General features: G+C 42.3%; 1 protein-coding gene across 3 annotated transcripts; it reads left to right on the forward strand.

Moving 5' to 3' along the window:
- The first annotated feature begins 533 nt into the window (after positions 1 to 533).
- On the forward strand, positions 534 to 23,788 carry LOC124407507 (innexin shaking-B). 3 transcript variants are annotated; one of them, XM_046883716.1, is made up of 7 exons: positions 534 to 1,222; positions 2,571 to 2,701; positions 2,796 to 3,000; positions 19,041 to 19,260; positions 19,832 to 20,121; positions 20,750 to 21,008; positions 23,488 to 23,788. In XM_046883716.1, exons 1-6 carry the CDS (start codon positions 989 to 991, stop codon positions 20,996 to 20,998), a joined length of 1,329 nt encoding a protein of 442 aa, XP_046739672.1. In that variant the 5' UTR covers positions 534 to 988; the 3' UTR covers positions 20,999 to 21,008; positions 23,488 to 23,788. The 3 variants fall into 3 exon arrangements, with proteins under 3 accessions (XP_046739672.1, XP_046739674.1, XP_046739673.1); XM_046883718.1 differs by lacking the exons at positions 534 to 1,222; positions 2,571 to 2,701; positions 2,796 to 3,000 and adding an exon at positions 8,165 to 10,772; XM_046883717.1 differs by lacking the exons at positions 534 to 1,222; positions 2,571 to 2,701; positions 2,796 to 3,000 and adding an exon at positions 16,126 to 17,129.
- The last annotated feature ends 2,537 nt before the right edge of the window (positions 23,789 to 26,325 follow it).

The raw sequence follows: 26,325 nt of genomic DNA on the forward strand, positions 1-26,325 counted from the left end.
AATATTAAAAGCTTGTAACTAACGTCCAAAATCGAAGAAATAGTTTGAATTTAGTAGACGTCTAAAGTGTCCGGAGTACGGCAACTGCACGAGAATTCGGCTTCTACTGTGATCAATTGATCTTCCGTTGATCTAATAACTGACAAACCTGTGTACTATCGTGAAGTTTTTCATCCAATTTCGAAATATTCGTGATTTCAGAATAGGCCCGTTTTTCCAAAAGGTTGGATACGTAAAGCTGTTGGAACGGAAATAGAAGGCACTGAAATCCTCGTAATGGGTTATACTGGTCAGCCAACGGGATCAGTGGAGTGCCTGAATTATTAGATCAGAAATTTACATATGTATACATATTATGCGTATACACACGTATTAATACATTTGGGTCGCAGCATGTAGAATGAATTAGTCTAAGAGAGAAAACAAGGAAAGATGAAAAGTGTAAAAATAAAAACAGAGGCAAGAATTGGCAAGGGGACGAGCCGCGTGTCCAAGATTCTTCTCAGTTTGTTGGAAGTCCTCCTGCGCCTCTGACCCGCTCTTCTTATACCTCTAATGCGTTCGTTACAGTGCGTGGCCGTTAATCCATATATTTAACGACGTCCCGATGAGCATCAGGATCGAGTGTTTTATCCAAGAGCGAACGAGTGAATCGGTCGGGAGTCTAGGTTCGCAGGACCCCTGAGAATAAGGGGCTTGTGTCGATTACCAGAGAATTTTATTGCTTCGATCACGCACAAAAAGCCCAATAGACTCGGGGATACGCGGTGAGGATGTCGCAAGTCGTTCGTTGCCTAGCCGACGCCAGGTGCTCCACGAACCCCCTAAATCGCACCTCGTGAAGGACAAGGTGAAGCAATGGCCTTCTGGCAGATTCGATGCATGTACAGGGCCAGAGGCTGGGAAAGCTCTGGACCACACGCAGCTTGTCGAAGTTAGGAGGCGATGAAAATCAAGGAACTAATTATCATAGTGGATCCAGCTGGGAATGAGAGCGAACAAGTTGCAGGGCAAATCTGGTCACCCGTCGTCGGCGCGCCAGGATAACGATCAGAAGAAGAACGGCGAGCCGAAACAGTTTCGACAAGTGAAGAAAAAGCTCGATCAGATCAAGGCGAACGGCAGGACCAAGGGTGCTGGTCGGAAGGGGCGAAACGGCGGTGGTCAGGAGTCCGGTTCCAGTGCAATGGACGCTATAAGAAGTCTCTACTTTTTTTCTCACGTGAGTAAATTCCAGTGAGAATCCTCGACGCGGTCACGCGATTAACTTCATAAATCGCTGTTGTTGGTCTCGTTTAATAACCAGACCGGGGTGAATTACGTGCACCGAATGTTGTTCCGCAACCGTAATTTGTCGAGGAAGAAAATGAAAGACGCGGTACACGAGACGATCGACAACCCCGGCTAAGGTTGAACGCTGCCCGACGCTCAGCGTGTTTCGATATTGACGTGAAAGTGAAATTATGAAATTCCGCCCGTCAAGACAGCGGATCGTGGGGAGAATAATAAATCTCCACTTTCGACAAATGTGCCTCTCACTCCTGTATAGCGTATCACCACAATATAAATTCATCATTGCTCCGCCTGTCGGGCTTAGTAACGTTTGACAGACAAGCAATGTGTGTTGCCGGCAGGAGGAACTGCACAGTGGCGTTAGGTCGGAATTCCAATTTATACTCGATAGTTGAAATTATTTTACCCACTCGACGGTGATTTAATTTTCAGAATCACACGTCAATGTTAATGACGCTTAACAAAACGATCAGGCTGTTTAATTCTTTTCATAAATGAGAACTCAAGTACCAGAAAACAGGAATTTTCAAAAAACTACCCAATCTCAGTTACCCAGAAAGAAATTTAACAAAGAAGAATAGTTAGATTGGTTTCATTATACACGATATTGTTTCCGGATTCGAAAATATTTGGCGACAATTATTTTTTTTTCGTGTTTTTGATAAGCAGAATAGAGGTGTAGGTAGGGACTTCTGTGAGAAGCGGTTAAATTTAAAAAAAATGACAGTATAAAAATCATGATCGTAAAATAATGATTCACACATTATTTTAACTTCGTTTTCTCAGCTAAAATGACAAACAATTACAGATGATTGTCGTATCTACGGGAGACATGCAAATTTATCAAGTATATTAGGTCAAGTTTATTGGTTACTATCCTCAAGAAGGAGTAAATCGATATGATAACAAAGGATAATCGATTTTGGTTTTGAACCTGTAAAGTTGTACTAGTGAGAATCAAGAAAATAAAAACAATATTATAATACCCAAGCGAGTAAACTGCATATATCAAATCTTAAGGGTAGACTGCATTCAGACAAGATATTTGCATTTCTATTCACAATATTATTATACAAATTACCTTATAAGTTTTCACATGAAAAATTGGTTCATGCTAAAAAATGTATAGCAGAGTCTCAATTGTTTTATGGTATTTCAGATCAGGTTTGGTGAGAAAATTGAAATAGTTTTTTGACAAACATGCATATTTATAAAAATATTAGGATTATTTTTTTAGGAGAATTGAACCCTTTTCGAAAACAAAATTTCTGATATAGGTGAACAGAGTGCAAACGGATAGCATCGTCTTCAGGCTTCATCGTTTAACGGCGGCACTGCTATTGATATTTTCTGTAACAATCAGCACTCGGCAAACTGTGGGGAATCCAATCGACTGCGATCATACAAGGTAAACTCATTCAATAACCAATCACTGACATCGAACGTTATGACTTCAACCTGATAGCTAATATTTGTGTTTTATTGTGATCCTTATGGTGCAGAGAAATTCCTGTGAACGTGTTTAACGCCTTCTGTTGGGTGCACAGTACATATTTCATAACAGCCGCCATGCTGGGTTTGAGTGGTATAAACGTGGCTTACCCTGGTGTCGGACCCTCAAGACATCAACATCCCCAAGGCGAGCACTCAAGCGTCGTGAAACACGTGAAATATTACCAATGGGTAGCCTTCACGCTCTTCTTTCAGGTACATGTACACATACATATAAACTCTTACATGCAATATCGTTAACGAGGCGATAGCAGTTTTTCCCTCTGAAGTTAAGCCAAAAGTAGTTTTGATAATAAATATGTACCGCAGGATATGAACTGTCAGGTATATCAGTGCAACATACAGAGTTTCCCTTTGTCCAAAGAAAATGAGGTAAGTTTCGGTGTGTTTTCGCAACTTCTAACTAGGGTGTAGTATAGCAACGGTAAGATATCAAGAAAGTTCTACTCTTTGGGACGTTGAATTTGGACGTACATGACCTACATCCTTCGCTCCCAAACTTATTTTGTACGAAGTAGGTACTGAACTGTCAGATCGGTGATACGATCTGTTCAAATTTCTGAACGAAATTTATTCTGCGCTGTATTTCTATGATGAATTACTTTGATAAGGTATTATTTAACTATACCAGTGAAATATACGTAGTGTTACCAATCTTACCATCAATTGCAAGATCCTCAATATGGTCACGAATAACTGAACACGGATGGAAAGAAAATTTGCAACCCAAGTACAAGTCGCTCAAAACATTTATTTCGCTAAAATAAATAAACAAGTTGAGTCCACTCAGACGAGAAATATTTCAACTGGAACTCGGATAATGCATTTCGTATTTCTTTGACTAAATTGAACATTTTGTAGGTCTCAGGACTACAAGTTATGAATTAGTTGAATCGTGGACTTTTATTGTTTATCGTTTTCCAAATACACGAAATCTTTGTAAAATATCCGGAAATTGTGTGACCAAAAAAAGGAGTCAATAACCGAACGCCGTGGAAGATATTTTTTGGCAAGCGACATTCGCCCAGGTTTGACGTTGACGTGTTGTGCGAGTGGGTTGCCTGGCTACAGAATAAACTTGGACGTAAACAGTGATCGGAATTTTCAGAATAAACAAACTGAGTTCACTTCCTTCTTTATATTTGACCAAAGTTACAATATTTTTATTTCCCACGTGTATTGTGAGCTAAGAGAAAATCCTTTCGCCTTACGTAACCAGCCATTGTTAATATCACCACCCACCATTTAAGGGTTTTAATTTCGCTTCGCCTTTGCTGACTCTTCTTTTCGAATGACTCGTAATCGCCGGTTATTTGATTCCGTTAGGAACAACAGCCTCGGGCCGGACTCACCAGAGTGAAATCTGCGAATTTCTAGAGGTCGGTAACTACGTTGCCGGACTCTTTGAAATGGCAGAAGGGTTTGACCCTTCCTCGGGCAAAGCTCGAAGCTTGTACCCGACAGATTGCCCTTGTAATATAGGATATTATATCGTTGGTTTCGCTATAGAATTGGGCTTTAATCTACCCGTTGCGAAAGCAGCATCGCAGAAAATACACAAGTGTAATAATGTAATAATAATTTCTCCCAAGGTTTATTAGAGCAATATATTCGTTGCAAGAGATAACGATCGGCTTTTAAAAATAAAATCGACGTCTGATCGACGGGCGCCTGCACTCTCTGCATGAGAAGGGGTTGGTCGGTGTTACAAATTGATTTGGCTACTTAGAGTGGTAATTTATGGGAAAGCCTAGAGAGGATGAGATAGCCACGGTCCTCTTCTGATCTCTTGCGTAACTGATCGTTATAGCTGAGAAGTACGTGCGTCATCAAACCGGCGTCTACAAATACGTAATTGCAGTCGTCGTCCATCGAGTCCCCAATTACTTATCGAAAACTATGTAGTTAGACAATTGTCGATGCATGGATTCGTCCCTGAAATGATCGAGGCGACGATCATAATCATCATCATCATCATCATCTATCGGTGATAACTTCGACCCTGCAGCTACTCGCCCGAAATATTATCAAACAATGCGCTATACACGCGCTTGAGAAATTATTGAGGACGCGAATATATTGGAGTCATTATTTGAAAATTGATGTGACACCTGTCACTATTAATTGTCGGTAGGCGAATTGTTGCCCGCCGCTGTACTAACACCGAGCGTTATTACCGGGGTAACAGTGCACGATTACACACGCTGTCGTCCAGAAATATACATAATCGAACGGTCAACACGTTTTCGTTTTCTAGTTTTCAAACTCCCTGTGAGCCACATTTCGTTGGTATCAGGCGTGGGTCGTATTGTTAGCAGGTATTTACAGCCGAGTCGTGAGACACTTTAATAAACAATCCTCCATGGTCACGAAATGATTGACGATTCTTGCTTCGGAAATTTTCAGAACACTACTCTGTTGTCTTAATGATCAAATAATCCGACGACCAGTCCGCCTCGACGACGGTGCACATTGGCACCGCTGTGTTGAGTGATGACTAAATTCTACTCCCGAGACGGTACTTTAGATTTTTTTAAATCGTGGTACCTCTGGCATTTCATTTCAAATTAAACGGAAATATGCGGGTCAATTTTCATTCAACAATTAATTCAAACCTCGTGCGGATTTTTTCCTGCTGATCAGCCGAGATTGATTTCGGATAAGTTTTTCCGTTTCTTCTATCTGTTTTAGATATGTAGATTTCGACAGCCGTTAACCCTCGCTGTTCGTCGTTTTTTTTTCTCGTTTTTTTTTTAACGATTTTTTCGATTACCTCGTTTCGCAATTTTTATGTAGTTTTCTTATTTTCGGGTAAACATTATCCCGATTTAACTAGCTACAGTTCAAACTTAATAAAAATAAATTCACATTCTTATTTCTTGTACGTTTAATAGAAGCCGCATTTCGAGCTCCGAAGGATTACAAGACGTTCAGTATATTCGTGAAACCAGAATTCGAAAGTATTTCGAACTTGCTGAGAACTATTGAAACTTTGAAAGACTGGACGAAATCTGAATCCTGGAATTCAAAACCACAAGACAAAGAAAATCGACAGACGGTAGCTTCCACTGGAGAGAATTGAAAAGAGAAAAATAGTCATTCATATTCGTGTTCGAGTGTGAAACAGTTGAACCTGGAATAGTTGAAAAAGTCGTACCTTTCCGATTGTACTTGCTGTTGACTTCTGTTGACCCAGCATGGCTACTGTCCTGAGAGTAAGGATAGGAAGACCGCGGATGCCACAGCTATGTAGTGGAGGAGAATATTTTTAGAAATCTTTATAATCGACTGAAAATACACGGACTAAAATTAAGTCACTATTTGACTTTTCGTATTCGTCGATCTGCAGGCGTTGTTTGGGCGTCCCGTACGAATGTATCATTTATCTATTTCTGCGGAAATAAGCGCGAAGCGTAAATCTATTCATTAGACGATGAAGGAAGAGAAAAAAACAACAGTATCCTTGAGATTTATCGCACAGCTTAGCCGATCTCACGAATAATCTTTCACAACAATCGTGAATACACGTTATAATTTCCTCGGACGTGATGCGTCGAGTTGGAAGCGTAAAACGTTGGGTATAGGACCACGGGTGGACAGATATATGTCCCTGCGTCGCCGAAAGATCCCACGGGCATAAATACTGGAAGTGACAGGAGGTTGAATTTGTTGCTTTGCGGGCAGCCGCCATGTTGTACCCTCGGGGTCTCGGGAAAATGAAATTTAACGTTTATTTTTTACGCGAAAAACTTTAATTTCAAGGCTCTGACGCAAGTCCGAGGGCAACCGCACGCGTATATCCATCTGCAGCCACGCATGCGCTGCCATTGAGTTTTAAGATAATATGTAGTAAATTCAGCGACTTTATATAGTACACCGTCATAACAGCATATGTCATGTTGGTATATATGTAGGTATATAACTACGTACATTACCCCTCGTTGCAGATAAGCTGCAATAGCGCGTGGGGTGTATTTTCGAGCGTGTATTTGCGTCTCCAGCTTTCTATCTGTTTTGTTCAGTTTTTATAGCTAACGGAATGCCGCTAACGATGAGCTTCGAGAAGGGTGCGGAGTCAGACGTAGAAACATATATTTTAGTTGCACTGAAATACACGTGCTCGAATGTTTTCGGATTTGTTTGATCCTAAAGTCTGAATAAAAAATAAAATTTTGTGGCAAAATTCTTAAGACATTGCATTAGAATACTGGCAATCATCACAGAATTAATCATTCTACAATATTGAAAAAATATTCCTTGCAATCTATGAACCCATTTCACAGCAGGTATATAGAGTCTGTGTATAATCGGTTCTGCTAAGCCGTGAGATATGTTTGTGATAAAATAAATTTATAATATTCCACGGAATTAAATCGTCGAGGTAGTGCTTTTCCAACGTCTGAATCAGTTGAAATTCTGAGAACAATATATTACACCAATGTTGCAAAACAGTGTGAAATTAGTTTGAAAATTAAAAAGTAACAAATCACAAGGTTAAAATTGAAAAAGAAAAATAAAGAAAAAAACATCTGCACGCACACACGCGATAATTTTCGAACTATACATCAAAGAAAATCTCGCAATTCATTCATATTTTTTATTTCACTCGAGCCTCTGCTGAAAGAAATGTGAGGACAAGCTGACGCTTGCATGTTTTTTTTTTCTATCTGTGGTCAAGACACCTATTTTCATAAGAAAACAGGCTATAATAATAATTTTTTGTTCGATTATATAGTTGTTTATCACAACTATAAAATAAGGTTGCCCCCTTGGGACGCTATCTTTATGGTTAATTTAACTGTATATGCTTTGAAGAGTACAGTTGAAGGTGAGAAAAAGTATTCTTGCTATATTTTTATTCGGAAATTTGTTTAAAAATACCTTTGTAATTTTCCTTAATTAATTTTAAAAAAATTCCGAAGCACAGGAACGGGTAGAAATCTTTTTTAACGAAGGAATGGATGGATGGATGATTTAAAAACTTGCTTGTAAATTCTATGTCGTCAACGATGACCGTCATCGAGGACGGAGACGAACGATACAAACTGCTAGATTCAAATTGCAGACCGTCGGAATTCCGCAGTTCCGCGTCCCCGCATCTGCGAGGCGCAGCAGATCGCTACTTGTAGTTGAATTTTGATAGTTAATACTTGATAAGAGCTTTTGCTTGGCTTGGTTTCGAATACGCGGGGCGCGTGGCCCTATATAAAACCTGGCTTTCACGAGTATATGCCTGTCCGAGAGCGCGCGCTCGACTTGGACTTTGGGATCCGTTCTATTCCTGGAGCCGCTTGCCTCCACCTCTGGTCCTCCACGGAGGGACCGGGCCGTCGAGTGCGTGGCCAGCCAGTCAGTCTGTCGGCTCGCCTTTAGCCGAGAGATTTCCAAAATTTATATCGTCCGTCGACGAGTATCGAGAGTTTTGAAAGTTGGTTTTGACGGTGAACGAATCGTGGTTGGCGGTGCGCGATCAGTTGGACTACAATTTGGCGTCACTGGGTTCGACGGAACGTGGAGAAATCGGCAGTCCCTGCGAAGTGGGTTGGTCAAGAATATTATTCACTTGACTCAACGCTAAAGGAATTTACCAAACCCGCCCTTTTCGGGGGTTGAGGTGTGACCGAAGGGAGAGCATACGACAGAGATCAAGGGCCGCGTTTCAGCACTGCTTTACCCAGGTGCAAAAGATCCGGTCAGTTCCGCACCGCGGTCACAGAGTGAGTGGGAAATCTGAAATATCGACTCGCCGCGACTGTCAGATTTGGTAACGAGGAAATAGCCGCGGACGAGATACGAGGCTGGCTGCTTTTCAAGATACAGGAACTTCCATCCCTCGAAGTTACGGATTTTTCAACCGTTTGAAAACGCTCCACGTTCACCTCCGCAGCTCGTCGACTGGTTTGAAACAATCTGACGTCGCGTTTGATAAACTTTGGGTATCCCGTTGCGTCATGACGCGCCAGCGAGTAAATAAACGATAACTTGCGACCAGAAGCCCGAGGCTGGTTGGATTCGTTGAAAAAGCTTTGTTCCTCGAAGATGGTGGGGTTTCGGTAGACGAAGATCCGGTCGTGTCAGCTTCCTGGAGTACTTACGTAGCGTGAATCAGAGCCGCCCTGCTTGCCGCCTACGAAATTGTTTACTATTCGTTGATATATTTACGAGAGATGTTGTACGGGTTCTCCCGGCTATAGCCTCATTTCTTGCCATCGATGCAAGTATTCTTTCCTCGCTGTGTTAAAGCACCGCAAACTTGTCCGCGGCCTTTCGGGATAGCTCGCCCTCTATACTCGTTGGTATATAATATCCTTGCGCGCAGGAGAATCAAGAGAATCGCGGATTACCGACGAAAAGACGCTGAGCCCCGAGCTCGCCTCGGTTTCCGCTCTATTTCTGTAATTTCTGTCCTCAAAACATTTCTGCGCGAGGGTACGATCGGGATTCATATGCCCACTTAGTCTTGGTCGCGAATTGCATATGTAGTACGCGGATCAACGAAAATAGCATCGTGACTGTAAGCGTGGGTACAATAGAACAAAATGACCCGGAGAAGAGAGTCAAGAGACAGGCTGATGAGAAACAGCGTTCTGACCGCATCGTTCCGCGGCCTCAAGTCGGACTAGAGAATCAGAGCTTTATTGTTACTACAATTGTGCGGTACGGAAACCGTCGATTCGGGTTTACTCGCGTTGGTAACGACAGCTTTCGGCATCGATTCAACAGTTTTATCTCTTTTTCTTGACGCCGGCGTTGCCATTATCATTTTTCTTATTTTTCCTTCTCCCAAGGTTTCGTTCGACGCCACTTCGGCAGTTAGTAGAACAGAAAAATAAAATAAAATTAGTTCCCCCTGTCGAGCGACGTTTTCATCGAATCGTAACTTTACTTTGGTTTTCGACTGTTGTAAAACTGCACGAAACGAAGGGTGAGGGAAGGGCCACACAGAGGAACTTTTTACGGAACGAGAGCAATTTGTCAACTCGAAAATTAGTCAAAAGAGTTTGAAATATTGGACACCACTAAGACTCCGACCGCCCTGTCGACGAGATCGTTGGCGTTTTCGGGTACCCGGCTTTATCTATAATACGAGGAGGAGGATGAACGACCCGAGAACACCCGCTTGGTCCTCGAAGAATCTTAGCGGAATGGAGACAAATAACACGTGATGATCGCCCCGCTCTCTGACAAGATTAATCTGAGCCCATCCGTCCGTTCGCGCTCGCGTATAACGTTGATGTCGCAGGAACACCTGAACCGCGAAAATAAAGGAGCGCGCTCGGATACGGCGCGGAAAATTTGCACACGTTTGTAGATAATTTTTTATCAAAGTATCAACGCGTAGCCGCAGTGTAACAATCGTCTAGTTCCTTAAAATAAAACACATTCAAACCATACGACTCGATATGAGAACAATTAAAGTCACCCTAAAACTTTCGAAGTACGGAATATCGTCGCCAAGGTGCTTCGCAGCGAGTGCCTCGACAAATCCACCGGCCGCAACGCGGAGAACTCTGGGACTCCCGGTGCCTGAGGATTATTCGGTGATATTCTGCTCAACTTCGGAGACGAGGACCCGCTGTGCGACGGGATCGTAGTGCGTCAAGATGTTGGACATATTTCGCGGTCTGAAGAACCTAATCAAAGTTTCTCACATCCACATCGACTCGGCGGTATTCAGACTCCACTACAGCATCACTGTCATGCTGCTCGTCGCCTTCTCCCTGATCGTTACCACCCGGCAGTACGTCGGCAATCCGATAGACTGTATTCACAGCAAGGACCTGCCGGAGGATGTCCTGAATACCTACTGCTGGATTCATAGCACATACACGATAACAGCGGCCTATAAAAAGAAGGAGGGCTCGGAAGTGCCATTTCCCGGAGTCGACAACTCCAAGGCCCATCCGGAGAGTGAGAAGAAGGTCTACAGGTACTATCAGTGGGTCTGCTTCATGCTCTTCCTCCAGGTAACTCTCACTCAACCGTTCAATCTTCTCACAGCCTTGCACTCAGTTTTATTTCAACCGGGCGTAAATCCGCCGTAAGTCTTTATCGCCTGTGTCGACCTCGACCGATCTGAGGTGCGAAAAAATTGCGTTATAGTTCTGCCCTTAGAATGTGTCGACGGCCAGGCATCGCCTTGTAAGCGAAACCTCGAGTTCAGTAAACATCGATACAAACTTCGGCCGGTTGGGGGCCAAGACATGCCGGGAAGATGCGCTCGATTGAATTAGGGACACCCTTTCATCAGTCTTCGCATCGTCCCCGGGGCATCTAGAGTTTACGTTTCCTCCGGTATTCCCGCGACTCGTTAATTAACCGCCAACTCCTTTCATCTCCGGCTCTCTGATCCTGAGTCGAACGATTTTCCCATCGGACGGAAACATTAGTCTGAATACCCGAACGTGTGAAGTCAGGTGTAACATATCTATGTAGACGCTTGCGTCGGACCAATCATCCATCGCGGTTTATTAACCATCTTTCGACGCCATTGTCAAAGTCAATCGATTCACATCGTTCCAGATTCTTGCTTGACAAAGTTGTGCTGCAGTTTTGATCGATTTTAGCAAAGGAATTTATGCCGTAATCACAAAAGAAAAAAAAACCTCATCAGTCGACCTATTTCACTGAATTTTCAATACATAAGACAGAATATTTTTGGTCAGAAAAAACATGGAATACAATTTTCGTTTACAGAGTCTTCTGCACATTGATTCAACAGATATATGAGGTACGCCGAGCCGCTGTAAAAGGCTTACACCCTTCTTAACGTTTGGCGAATCTTCTAACACAGCCGCGGGGCTGAGTGGCTTCGATTGTATCGAAGTAGTCCCGGATGGTGTCAAGGCTGAATTTCTGTTAGACAATCATAATTACATGGAAAGTAATATATTGTGACCATGTCTAAATGGAGTCGTTGGGAAGGTTACCTGTGAAAGGGGGTGGTGGTCGTGGGGTTTGCGGTCACGCGGCTTACTATATCAGCTTATAACCAGACTAGTTCATTGCCAAGAAGGAAACCCTAAGCGGGCATATTTCTCTTTTAAGCACCGATTCCTTCACGGGTCTCGCGATCACTGAGTTGTGTCACGTGTGGCAATAATGATCAATGATACAACGGTAACTATTGATGTGATGGCGTCCGGTGATACGGCAAAGTTTTATCAATCATGTCTACTTACAGCGGTCAATTCATCGGCATCCCGTGTAAGACGTTAAACTTCGAGAGGTGCCAGCAGGATCTTTTTGTGACAAATAATTTGCACGCTTGAAAATTTCACCATTGTAGGACAAGCTGGTTGAATATCTACGAAATTAGTTTTTCTACGGATAGATATTTACAACACTTCTACGGTAATTGTGAATCTCTTGAGAAGTTCAATTTGAAACGATTCATGTATATACAATAGAAAAATTTCCCTCGACAATAGACAGCCCATAATCGAACTACGCGAATGATAGCGTAGCTGTTGGCTATACGGGTCGTGAAGAATAACCCCTCGTTTGGCATGACGCACGGCATATTTTTTCAAACTTCCAAGGTGGACGTATTAGGGAAAGTTTTCCGGCCAAGGCCAGAGCGAGCCTCCCTGCCTTACACGCCTGACCCGCGTGCTTTTCCAACAATAGTTTGACAATGACCTGGATGTCTAATTTTCGGCGTCATCTGAGTCCAGCAGGTGTCGTCGCGCCCTTTTCTCTCGTATTTTTGCATCAGCGACTCGTACCGCGATGACTGCTAAGAGGCTGCACACGCGTCGCTCATCGCGGAGAGCCGCCAAGTGACGCGCGAGGTTTGACGATCGTCGCACACTTTGGCGAACTATACAAATAAACGTAGTGAAAAATGCGTGACTTCTTCTCAATATTTTTCTCTCCTTTTCTTTATTCCTGCAAATGAATTCGGAGAACATGTGATAATTTATTCACGAAGGATAATAAATAACGTAGTAAGGTCACTACTCTGCAAGCAAATCGCGTTTGTGTATCAAATTTTGTTCAATTTTAATTGGATCTTGTATGAGCGCGACTCAAAGCGCAATAATTCTCGGACGCTAATAGTCCGGAGGCTCATTAAAGTTGCGGTTGACTATCTGCAGGACTTCTGAAGTTTTCAGAGTATTTCACAACCGGGCAAGAGTCATCATGCATGATCGCAAACGAGAACAGACGGGCACCAAATCGCAGATCCAAGTTTCAATGTGGAAACGAGGCGAAGAGATGAGAGTGGGTCTGATTCTTCCCTGTCCTCAAGTTTCAGTGTCCAAATTCATTTCTACGTTTTTCCACCGAGTCACGCGGCGTCGAGCACCTAATTGCAAATAGCTCGCGTCGCTTTTCACTCGAGATGAGCGAAAACGAATTCTACGGGAGATTTACAGGCAAAGTATATGTATACATATACATACACACCTAACAGTTGTAAGTGGGAACGTGGCCGCGGGGCGGAAAACACAATTACACGCGTGGCGAAGCACCGCGTTTGCAGGACTTAAACGCTCTGCAAAACACGTCGCCGCGTACAGGCTCCGCTTTAATAAGCCAAGCTCAACACTTCCGGTTCAGTCGCTCGCACCTTCTTCGTCACCGTACTTCTCCCTGCCATGCCGTCGGCCACTCGACCGTCCGCGTCGCGTCGTCCCGCTACTACTTGCTTGCTTGCTTCCACGCCTGACCGCCACGATCCTCTTCTACTTGACTTTCGAGCGCCTGACCGCAGGTCATCTATCACTACTATTCGAAGCTGCACGTCAGGGGACTTGGGTCCGAGAATGGTTGGAGAGCAATAACACACCTAACACACCTAACTTTAACAGTGATGGAATGCCTCGCTCAAACTTCACCGTCGCGACGCTTCACGTAAATCCCACAAGCATCTGTATTGCTCGGGGTCCAGGGGTCGTATTCTTCGAGCGGTTATAGCGGGAAGAATATTCCCTAGGCACGGTATCTTAATTTGATGGCTTTTTTGTCTGGTTTTCTTTCCAGAAAAGCTAGTAATGTCTTTTCGAGGCCCTCCTTTTCTCGCATGTCGGTCTGCAGTTCGGATTTTATATATCAAAGGAATGTTATAACAGTCCGAAACGAAAGTGTGAAACTTACATTCAATCCTTTTCACTGGGGGTAAATTAGAAAAGAAAATAAAAGGAGGAAAACAAAAAGACAATTACAGTATTGATAGAGACGTGTACGCTGAAAAACGTTTGAAGTCTTCTTCTCACATCTTAAACATCGTTTTTCAAACGGTTCTTTCAAATGTCTTGCACACAGTTGTAACTTGGAATATGTTATTGTTAGAAATGTTCTGGCTTTAGAGTCGTTTATTAGAAAACTTCGTTTGCTTAGTGATACGTTACGATAAAAATTACCCGATTACAACGGCCGCCATTCATCAAAGAGATTTTTATTATTGTGCCTTTTGGAGCGTAACTAAATAGTAAGGAAACACGTTGAATATACACGGCGGACGGTCTGTAAGGAGTTGCACTGTATTAAATGGACACAAATCTGGGCAAGAAGTGCAAAACGTATTTAATCAACTTTGGCCATTTTTGCTGCCAGCCTCACGATTGTACTTAAATTGAAATATGGTGTCTACGTATCTGGCGGTATAAAAAGGTAATTTATGTTTAACAACATTGTATAATGAGCGAACGGTCAAAAGCAATCCCAACGGTAGGTGGATTTGATGTCGCGATTATAAGAAGCGTTGCGTAGTAGTTTCGAATATTTTAATTAGAGATCAAACAAAAAACGCATAAATCAGTTGTTCTTCGTCTTGTACTCTAAGCTTGTATTGCAGCTTGGCCTTTCCCTGTTGTACTAAGTCAACGCAAGTATTATTCAGTACACCGTAAAATTGGTGATTCAAATGGACACGTTGAGACTAAAATTATATATAAGAAGTGACTTTTAACGGCTGGCTTAAATTAACAGCGAAGCAAAATGAAATGGAGCAGGACTCCACGAATTTCGGAACCATTCTTGCAAAACGAACTAAATCATCCAGAAGACGATGCCTTCTGGGAAGCGTTCGTGAGCGGGAAACAACGATCCATTGAGTTTATTGCGTTTATGAAGACCTGTGACTAGGCCACGTACGCATCTTGACGTGGGCGAATTGAGACAAGAGTGCTTGCCACTCAGGATGACTCTTATAGGCAACGTCGGAAAAGTGGAAGAATTATCGATGTCGAGAGCGTACTTCAACCGTTTATATAGCAACGAGAGGAATTAACGCGAATCACATTTATGCCACATGTTGGTAGTATTCACTGTTTTACTCGTCAATTTTATTAGGGTGTAAAACAGCTTCGCGTCGAGGATGGTTATTAATTATCAATAGGTAATTAAAAGTGCCGTAAATTCCTGAGTGGCGGATTAAACATAAAGAAATGCAAACGTGTGTGGCACCTTTCTACAAATAATAACGTTCCGAAATTGTTTAACCGCCATTTTACTGTCAAGCGTGCCTTTATTTATATCAGGCAAATAAAGTGGGATAAGCGAATGGACAATAAATAATCGTTGAAAATCGACTGGCACACTTATGTGATAATTGACAAAACGTGTCAGAGTGTCGGCCGTTTTCAAAGTCCATTATCGATGCTCCCGAAAAGATTTAGCTAATCTTAGCATCTAAGGCCTCCGAAAAGAGCACTCTTCAATCATATAATCCGTACATAAACCTATGTACGTATACATATTTACCTACGCAGGTCGATCCTACCCGGATACCTACAGTGTGCTTGGCTTAAATCTATTAGGAGGTACACTCCTTGAGATTGATTTCACCTTTCGCATGACACAGGGAGTTGGCGTACACGGTCCTCTTATTCCCTCCCTTGTCGTCATCCGATCATCTTCATCCGGTTATCGAGAATCTGCAATTGAGAACACCATAATCGACTGTTTTTTCACAGTAAATTCGAAACACTGTACCGATTTCAAGTCTGCCATTAGGTCATGTGAACTTTAATCCCTTCCTTCTCCGACGGTCGTATCATATCTGCTTTACGATCTTTCATCCGTTCTCATTTCGCTAAGTTTTTGGAAGTTTTTAATTTCCTGACCAACACTACCGCACCCGGCGCACCTAGTTAATCTGAAATCTCACCCTGGTTGGCACCCGTTTACAAGACTCTGTGAGGGCAAGTATTGGACGGAGATAATATAAGTCGTGTCTTGCGTGTAAGTCGTCCTAGACTCGGAGTAGTCGTAGTTGAGGCCAAGGGAACCAGGGAGGCCAAGGGGGGCCAAGGGAGGCCAAGGGAGGTCTAAGGAGGCCCCTCAAGTCTCTCCTCAGTCTTCTAACAGCTTGGCTCTGTGTTCCACGTGTTTATTCCGTCCTAAGATTGTGTTCCTTACCTTGTTTCTACATCGTTACTTCTCCGTGCTTCTTCATTTCCTCCCAAACCGAAACTACCACAATTTGCTGCGACTTTCTTAGCAATCTGTAAGAGCCCTGCAGGATACTGATTGATGTAAAGAATTGTAAAGTGCAGCAGTTGTCCCAGCAGCAAATCAAAAAACACCTGGTCAAAAAGGAGAAGTATCGATAAGGAATCGAACAGGATTTCAGCTGGTCATACAGTACCTGAAACCTTGACTTGATAGAGGAGAAAATTCAAGAGGCTGCAACTGTCAAAAGAATACAAAACAGTGAAGGTCGAAAGATGCGTTTGTGAAAATGTTAATAAGAAGGGTAAAGTTGCGCATCTACAGTCTGCCACTAAACTTGATCTTCGATCGGAATAATAATTTGTCTTCAGTGATCAATGTGGTGCTGATCCCCGGCTGGATTGACACTTCTTAAAGTCAACACACGCGGCAAAAGCCTCTATGTCACGGAGGCTGAACACTGCGAGTGGTTCCGACGGCGAAAAATCTACGCGATTCGCATCCCTGTTGGAAAATCTAGAGGGAGTATGCCGATCATGCTAAAAATGATCGATATCTTTGGCTCGATCAGATCGTTGTTCAAGGTCCAACGGGTTTCTGAAGACACGCTGATCTTCCGACTACATTACCGAGCCACAGTCGCTCTACTATTGGCTAGTTGCTTGACATTGGCATGCAAGAGCTTATCCGGATCACCAATTCACTGCGAAGCTGCTGGTTCTGTCGACAAAATAGTATTGGAGACGTTTTGCTGGTTACACACGACGTACAGCATGGTACACGCGTTCAACATGAGCCTGGGTCAGGCGGTTCCATACCCGGGTGTTTTCAATAGTAAAGCTGTCGTCCATGGCCACGGTCCACAGCCCTTGGTCAAACAGCACAAATACTATCAGTGGGTCATCTTCGCACTTCTCTTCCAAGTAAGCCGCGGCTTGTCTTTCCTTAGTAAATACAACACGAAGTACATGCAACGGTATAATTCACCGATATGTATTGTGCCCTACATACATCCTGCCCTACCTAAGACAATTTTCGCTTATTACCTGTCCAGTCTTCTGAATCCTAATTCGCGAAGTCTACTTAAAATAAAAATAAGTCGTGGCCAAATGCTGACCGCATTACGCCTCGAAGGCTTTTGAAGTCTGCTACGAATTCTCTGGGCTAAAGCCATTTTAGTCCAGGCCAAGAATAGTATTTTTCTTTGTATCTGATTTGAAATATTGTGGTTCTAGATTTTCACTTCATAATTTTTTTTTTTTCATCTGTGAGGTACTTTTAAAGTGATCACATAAAAAGACGACTCGTTCTTGTGTACTGTATATCGTTTTCTCGTACTGTACTCGGCCTGTCCACTATAATTTTTACGCTCTTTTAAGTGGGTAAACCGTGTATAGAACTCTGTAAGATATTTGTAATCTGCACCGCTATGCCATAAACATTGTTGGAATGATTGATTTGCACGTTTCAAAGAACATTCGTATCCTAGCTTATCGGCGAAGGGGTAAATGCATATCGATGGGAGATACGTAAATTGAAACGAGTTGGTAATCCTATGTCACAAGCCAGTGCCACATGTGTCGCAACGTAATTGGGTCTTTACAATCGTGACCGGTGATTGAAAATGGATCGCTGTTACGCAGCGTACATGATGTACAGGTTGGGGAACAGGTGAAAAGTATTTGCCCATAATTGCGCCATCAAATCCCTTTCTGGAACAGTAATTTGTTCCTGTCATTTGCACTTGGCAGAAACTCATGACATGTAAAATTTGAAACTTCACAATACTCTTGCAGGCAATTGGTTGCAGGTTCAACTCATGCTCTTAGGCTATTTAATATAGCGTGGCTCGTATCCGCCTTTATTGCCACTCGTACGTAAATCGGCGTCGTTCTCATAACCGGAAAGATTTTATATGAACTTTTAATATTCCGAGAGATGAATTTGACCAAGAGGTGAAAAGTAAAACACCGCACGTGACAGCAGGAAGCTTCTGCTTCCTGTTTTCTTAGGCTGATAGTTACACATACAGAGACCGTCCTTCTTGAAGTAAACCATCATTCTCAACACATTAGTCTGCACGCACACATTTTTATACACATTTATTGATCCTGTCCAATACCGTCATTCGTACTTTTGAACGGGTACATTTATTAGATCAAAGGGAGGTAATACATGCGATAGCTGGAAGCTATGCTATTATGAAACAAGATCCAGTTACTCGAGAGCTGAGAGCTGAAAAATGGCATTCGTATATGTCCGTCTTATATATCCTCCACACTCTCGGCATAAGAGGAAGACGAATGCCAAAATGAAAGTGATAAGTGAAATGTATCGGTAGTCGAGAGTAACATTAAAATTATTCTTGGAAACGATATAATAACTTGCAAAGTGGAATTAAAAGGATGCCAAAGCGTGCTCTAATGGCATCCTAAAACACATCCTCTGTTTTATGTAAGTCGAGGTAAGGCGGTATGTGCGAATCCAGTACTTAGGGTCCATATGTTTAGGTCAAGCGGCTAGTAGTCGGTGGCCGATACGAACGCGGGCGACGGAACTGTAAGATTTGGAGTCGTGCCAAAAAGCTTATGATATGGAAAAACTAAAGCCTCATTCGCAGACGCGCGAACGTTGAATACGTGTTTTGTTTCTCGCACGTGAACGTAGGTGCATTGACACCGGCTTCAAAATGTCTGTACAAACATGGCGAACAATGGATTGGTGTGATTAGAAGCTCATTGCACGAGTTGTGAATATTTATTTCTGTATGTGTTATTCGTTGAGATACTTTTATTGACCTTTTCATTTACCAAACTTGGCCAATTTTGTTACAGGCAATTCTGTTCTACACACCGCGATGGTTGTGGAAAGGATGGGAAGGTGGGAAGATCCACGCGCTTATGATGGATCTGGATATTGGCATCTGCTCAGAAGTCGAAAAGAAACAAAAGAAGAAGCTGCTACTAGATTATTTGTGGGAAAACCTGAGGTACCACAACTGGTGGGCGTATAGGTACTACCTCTGTGAGGTTTTGGCCCTCATTAACGTCATTGGTAAATAACTTATTCCACGAAGTTCGAGCACGCATGAATTTTTTCTCTTTTTTTTTCTTCCTTTCGTTTCTCCTTTCCTCTGTTGCTAGCCCGGAGTAATTCAGTCTGACATACATAGGTGCCGGGTGAATTGTCCGTCCCAAGTTTAGCGATATGTATATACCCTATGTATATCACTTGACGAATAGTTGATGGGCTATAACGATATAAGCTGATTTTATTCATTGCAAGCGTAAAAAAAAGATCGGTAAATGAATGAACTATTTATAGCGATTTGGCAGGCATACAACTGGCAACGTCACAGTAATCTTAGAACCGGCTATCAGAACAATGTACCTCTGTGATCTCTAAACGTTTCCTACGACCCAGAGTTTGCTCTTTGACTCGTATCAGTCGGAGACGACGCCCCTCGTCCGAACGAGTGGTACATGGTCTAATGGAATCACATGTCTAGTGTTTTCACCTTCAGATCTGTTGGCAATGCAACTGGTATCTCATCGGGCGTGTTACATCGCAAGCAACGATTGTCGGAAACAGCAGTGCCTGATTTAAATTTTTTTTTTTTGCACAGGTCAAATGTTTCTAATGAACCGGTTCTTCGATGGAGCATTCCTGACCTTTGGTATCGACGTTCTGAGGTTCCTTGAATCCGACCAGGAGGACCGAGTCGATCCGATGATCTTCGTCTTTCCGCGGATGACGAAGTGTACTTTTTACAAGTACGGAGTTGGCGGGGAGGTGGAGAAACATGACGCAGTCTGCATACTGCCTCTGAACGTAGTAAACGAGAAGATTTATGTCTTCCTCTGGTTTTGGTTCCTACTTCTCGGTGCTCTAAGCTTCATGACCGTCGTGTACAGGGTACGTAGGTCCTCAAAATTTTTCAATTTCCGTTCTAGTGTCTTGTGAGGATATCAATCTTGTCAACGGTCTTTGACTCTAAGTAATCTCGTGAATCATGGGTTTGATATAACCTACGTCAAGAATCCCGGTATGCCGGAAATGCCGATGGCAGCAGTTGACGTCATCACATAAGCATCCTTTAAAGATCAAGGCTCAGTCATGAGGTTATTGGAGGCATGTTGTTACAAATATTGAGAAATCGGGGGTATGAACGGAGTATGGAATATTCAACCTTTTGAAATTCATACAGACTATGAAATGTTTTGCACACCGCAAAATTAATCGCAATAACGAGTATCAATGATGCTTTGCTTCGGAAATCAGTTTCACATTTATCCAAAGTATCAGCACTATATCCCTGTAACGAGTCATTTCGCATTTACTGCCGTGCCATGAGTACCATTATCGCTCGAAGCGGCTACTGGATTTTGCAAAAGGTACAAGCAAACGCACTCAATGTCGTAAAGTTTCGGCGTGAATTGATATGCGCGTGCAGCTCTGCGGTAAATCCTTGAATCAACATCTCGCGTTGACGACGGACTCCATCAAGCGTACATAAGTAATGTTTATCTTTGGCCCACCACAGATCGTGATAATATTCTCACCACGAATGAGGGTCTACCTGTTGAGACTGAGATTTCGCCTCGTCCGAAGAGAAGCTGTGGAGACGATAGTCAGACGGAGTAAAATGGGAGACTGGTTCCTCCTCTACATGCTAGGGGAGAATCTGGACACAGTGATATACAGGGACGTGATGCACGACCTGGCCAACAAGTTGGCATCGAGGCATCATCACAGCGTCCCCGGCATTAAAGGCGAGCTCCAGGAGGCGTAGCCAAAAATCCGTAAGTTTCGAAACTCATTGAAGCTTACACTATTCGCACAGAATCTCATCATCTGCCCTAGCTGAGGACGAACCTTAACAATAAATTATCGGCGAGGTGCCCGCGAGTTCGGAAAGCAACGCCACTACACGTGACGCGGTTTGGGGGGCTCTGGCCGAGGAGGGGGGTGGTGGGCCGCTCCTATTTGGAGCGCGGCAAGCATGCAGTCTTAAAATATTCCTCTATTGCTCGATAGACAGATAGGAACGGCCACCGGCACCGCTCTGGCGACGGTGTGTAGAGTCTCGTTACCCTGCGGCCCCGAGAGACTGTTTTATAAACTGGCCATCGGAGCTGGGCGATCGGTCTTCGGTCTTTGGTTCCCGCGCCGTTCTGGAGAGAATTGTTGTTTCCCTCGTCCGACGAAGAGCTTGGTTCTAAATTTAGTCAACCTGCAGTTGCGAGCCTCGATACTCTATGTCGTTCTTTATCTATTTTTATTATGCGTTTGAACGAATTTTACCATTATCTGGAAAAAGTTATTGCCGCCATGCCGAGGCGTCTCATCGTTCTCCTTAGCTATCACTTTGATGTTATGCTAACAATAGCCACGACAGAGTGACAGGGCGTTAGGAATGAGCCCCGAGTTTCCGGTGTTCTCATGATGCTTGAGACGATGAAACCCTGGGAGAAGCGGCTACTGTGTTACAAGTATAAAAACAACGTGGCCACGTTATTGCACAGCATATCGTAAATATGTGGAGTACGTGTTTGGCAATATCGTGAACGTTTTTCGCGGGGTATCCTCTTATAATTCGACTGCGGCAACAAATAATATGCTTAATTATACACTCGGAAGTTATACAAGCTAGTTAAGTTGTTTAAAGTATAGTTGGTATACGACGCCGTTAAGGACCCAAATATTAGATGGGCAGACAGCTTCTGGAATCACTCCGTTCGTTTTAATCATGGGTCGCGGGATCGGTAGGTATATGCGGGAAAAACCAGGACACCGGTAGTACATACATATGTATTACGTATGCATGTGGCCAGCCAGACGGTCTGTCGATTCTGTAGGGAGCGTCTTACCTCACCTCGAGTGACCGAGCAGCAGGCGCGCTCTACCGATCACAACGACGAGCTGAATTAATTTAACTAGCTTGTACGCGAGCACGGTTCGTTTGTTGTTTTAGGCCTGCCCTCCCTGCCCGTATGATTCGCCACGGCTAGCAAGGCGTCTTATGTTTTCCTTAAGACGTAACAAATGGTGAAAACTTAAAGCACTGTTATCGTCACGGACCGTCGGGTCCCGCTGGGTACCATCCAGTCAGCCATCTTTGTAGGCCGTACTCTATGGTTACGGTCCTTCGGAAATACGGTGATAATTATATGATATAATCGGACATAACAATTACGTCGAGGTTAACGACAAGTTGCGCTCAAACAGTAAAAACTAGAGCCTTGACAGTAATAACATGAGCGATACATTGTTTTCATATACCATTCTTAGGCGTAAGACTACAAGAACTGAAGTTATCAATGGAGCCGTTTTTAATTTTGAAATGAAACAATTTTCACTATTTGTTTTATTTGAAGTAGAAGTTTTTATCCACATGTCTGCTTTATTATTCAACTGTCATAACTACTTTCTGTTGCGTCACACGACACTAGCCAATGAGCAGTTGTGATGCAGTTATAGGCCTGACATCCATTGACACCCACGAATCGGAGAAGTTGACAGGTAGCTTTGCGAATAGAGAAAACATTTCGATCATCGTCATTATTATCACTGCTATTTGAACAAGCAAGTTCCGGGTGAATTATTCGGTGCAAACTATCGACGTTGAACTTGTGGATTAGAGTTGTAACAGTTAGCGACAGCGCTAACAGAGATTTTCTAGTCCGCGACAACAGATAGCGACACTTGGTATTAGTTTCCATATCGATTACCTCGTCTTAACGTGCTTCATCTTAATCTAATTATAATCAAACGCTCGTTCGTGACGGACGCACGTAAATACGTTGCTTTCCTTAATTCTCGCGAGTCGTTTTCTGCTACAAGCCGGATCAAAGCCCATCTGCAGTAGGATATTTGTCGACCTAGTAAAAGAAAACTAGTACATTGTGATCTATCGACTATCGGCAGTCATCTAACAATAAGCTAGAGACAAAAGAATTTCGGATTATAATGCAAATAAGGAACAAGAGTCGAAAAATAAAAATACAATACTTATGTGAACTCATATATACTGACACATTCCACATAGGTACACTATATGAGTACCTCACGATTCAGCTATAACTGTGACGAATGCTAAACGACGCGATATCGCCCCAGGATGACCTCGATCTCGTCCGGGTTATAAGTCGTCTACGTTTTTGATTGTTATTTTGAAATATTCATTTATATCCGACGCAACCGGATCGCATGAACTTAAACGCCGCAATGCCATTTGCGGTGGCGTCACAAACTGTAATACGTGAATTGTTCTTATTTCAGGCGCCAGCAACATCGATTTGTGTCTTCCCATCGATCTCCAGCCGAGAGCATCTCAACCAACCAAAGGAGTTTCATTATTTATTTGCATCTTATATCAATTTCGTATCTACTAGATTATGCATCAAAATGATCTGCCTATGTGTAGGGACGTGTCTATGAATACGCCTGTCGTTACGAAATTTATGTATGAAAATCATGCAGGATAGTGGATATGGGCTTAATTGTGTATTATAATTATTTATAGTAACAGGTACTTTAATACTACACATGATTATCATTATTATTGTTATTATCATTGGCAGTATCGCCAATGCTAGATCGATAAATTTTATTGTTATCATTATTCTCATTATTGTTATTTTATTTCTTCATTGTTATTACGGTATCGCTAATGTTGCCATTATTATTATTACAATTATTATTATTATTATTACCGTTATTTATATCGAGTTTTTAAACTTAAAAAAAGACGCGTTTTGTACGAGTGATAGGTGGTAATTATAGTAATAATTACAGAGAGTGAAAAAATTAACGAGATGAAAATGAAAAATAAAAATAAAAATAAAATCGAGGGGTACATGCTCGTAAAGCGGATCGCTATACCTCGATAAAGAAGTGAAGATTTATTTAACGAATAAATCAAATTTTATTGATTAATAATAATAATAATATCTATATAGTTGAAAAAAGACAACTGCCACGATTGCGCGTGATTCGAAGAGTGTATAGGGATATTAACCTATTTTTAAATGGTACGGAGGACCAAGGTAAATTTCGATAAACATTCTTGCCTTTCGCGTTAAAGTTGCAGATTAAGGCTTCTCGAACGAATCATATATCCGTTCAATAAATCCAGTGTAGGAGGTTTGTACAGATAATTAATCGCATTACTTGCAGCGAATTTGACGAGATTTAAATCCGATCTGTTTATAACACCTACTTATGTGTACAGAAACAACACATGCATACATCAAAAACAGATATATGTGTATGGCGAAAATTTGGACGTATAACGGAAAATGTTGAAACAAAAAGAAAAAAGAACGGAAGTGATGCAGTTATATATTCGCATATATGTCTGCATGTAAAGTGTGTAGATTGGCGTGAATGAGACGAACGTGAAAAAATAAACGATTTTCAATATAAAATCTGACGTAGTGTTGGTTGATTATTTTGATATCCAATTCACGTGTGGCTTGTGCATATAAGTGAAGAAGAAGCTCTTCCTCTTTACTGGCCTGGCCTCTTGGCTCGACAAATAGCGGCTGCGTAGTCGGAGGTCAGCTGCAAATGAATAACATTTCAATTTCTTATTTATTCAGAAATCACATACGACCCACAACACGTTAGAATTAATTCCGCGAAAGTCTGCGGCCCTATATGTTTTTTCATGAATATTTATTATCGCCTCTCGTGTTGATCGCGCCGGTATTTTTCGTTTTATTCCTCTCCATCCTAAAAACTTTAAATATTATCAACCTCTTAACGAGAGAGGGATGTTTATAAAAAAAATCTTTTATGATCTGACGTCAATGTGCTTTATGCTATAATACGATATAATAAAAGCGACTTTTCAGGCCTTTCAAGTGGTAACCGATTGTTTGGCATCGACTATATAGTGTGCGGATCAAGTATAACAATAAACAATAAGCCTACTCATCAGCGTCACATCCGTTTATAGAGGAGTATGATAGACCGCTTTATGGTCCACGCTAATCGATCATAATTCTTTAATACATTTTTTGGATGTAATGCAAAGTGCAAGAAAATTCGTGACACGCTTCTGCTGAATTCATAATACTCGAACCCGATGTCTTCGAAAAAAAATTGAAGCTCTTGTTACATAATAAATGCTTTGGATATCGGTTTACAACGTGGTACCATGAATAAATTGAATTTATAAAACCCCTGAAATAGTGGAGGCAGATTTTATGAAAAACACATGGACTGATGTCTTAAATGCAAATTGAAAATCGACGAAGTTGATTTAAGCAACTGATGGGTTAATTCAAGTCTTACTAATAAGCAATTTTAAAGTGAAAGTATAACACTAGTGCCTGGGGTATAGGGTAAAAAATATACATTTCTATCAAAACTTCGTGCTATATTATATCACCTTCATGTCGATACTCAGTTAAAGTAAGTGAAAGTGTGCCTGCCAGTGAGGGTGTTTCTGTATTATTCTGGATAATACTGGAGAATCGATGCTTCATCGTGTAGAAGACACCATGATCCATAACTCTACTCGTTAACAAGAAGGAGTCCTGCATTGCGCAAAAAAAAAATAATAATAATAATAATAATAATAACTCTAGTGATGGGCGTGACCGAGTCGAAAGAGGAGCGATAAATTTTGTCCAAAGACTGCTGCAGGACTATTTAGAATCCAAACAAACCCGATATCTTGAGAATTCCATCAAAGATATCTGTCAAAACCAATCATAACCGGAACGCAGCATCGTATCCAAGGCCTCGCGGTATGACGGAGAATGCGCAACCCCAGCATTAAAATTAGCTATTAAACCGTTTGAAAGCGTTTTGCTCGGTGCCTGCTGCCAAAATACACAAACCCCCGTAGCCACTCGGCAGTATCAACCTCGCTGGTCGGTGTAACAACGGAACGAAAACAATCAGAGGAATAAAGCAATCCGAAGACCCCTCGAGGGATGTCTACAGACCGTTGTCTCGGCGTTTCCAACGCTAACGTACCTAAGACAAAGGGAATCTTTTGAACCGCATCGAACCCGAAAAATTTCGTGTAGACGAAGGCGATCCTTGGTTTGATTGCGGCACTATAAGCCGTGCGAGGAAGTCGGGGCATCTTCGTGTAAACATCTT

This window comes from Diprion similis, chromosome 6, assembly GCF_021155765.1.
Source record: "Diprion similis isolate iyDipSimi1 chromosome 6, iyDipSimi1.1, whole genome shotgun sequence".
Classification (NCBI taxonomy): domain Eukaryota; kingdom Metazoa; phylum Arthropoda; class Insecta; order Hymenoptera; family Diprionidae; genus Diprion; species Diprion similis.

Excerpts from the sequence above, each read along its gene's own strand:
- LOC124407507 (XM_046883716.1), top strand. The coding sequence starts at position 989 with ATGAGAGCGAACAAGTTGCAGGGCAAATCTGGTCACCCGTCGTCGGCG. Across the intron at positions 1,223-2,570 it reads GTCTCTACTTTTTTTCTCAC|GTGAACAGAGTGCAAACGGA; the intron begins GTGAGTAAATTC and ends TTTCTGATATAG. Across the intron at positions 3,001-19,040 it reads CCTTCACGCTCTTCTTTCAG|GCAATTCTGTTCTACACACC; the intron begins GTACATGTACAC and ends ATTTTGTTACAG.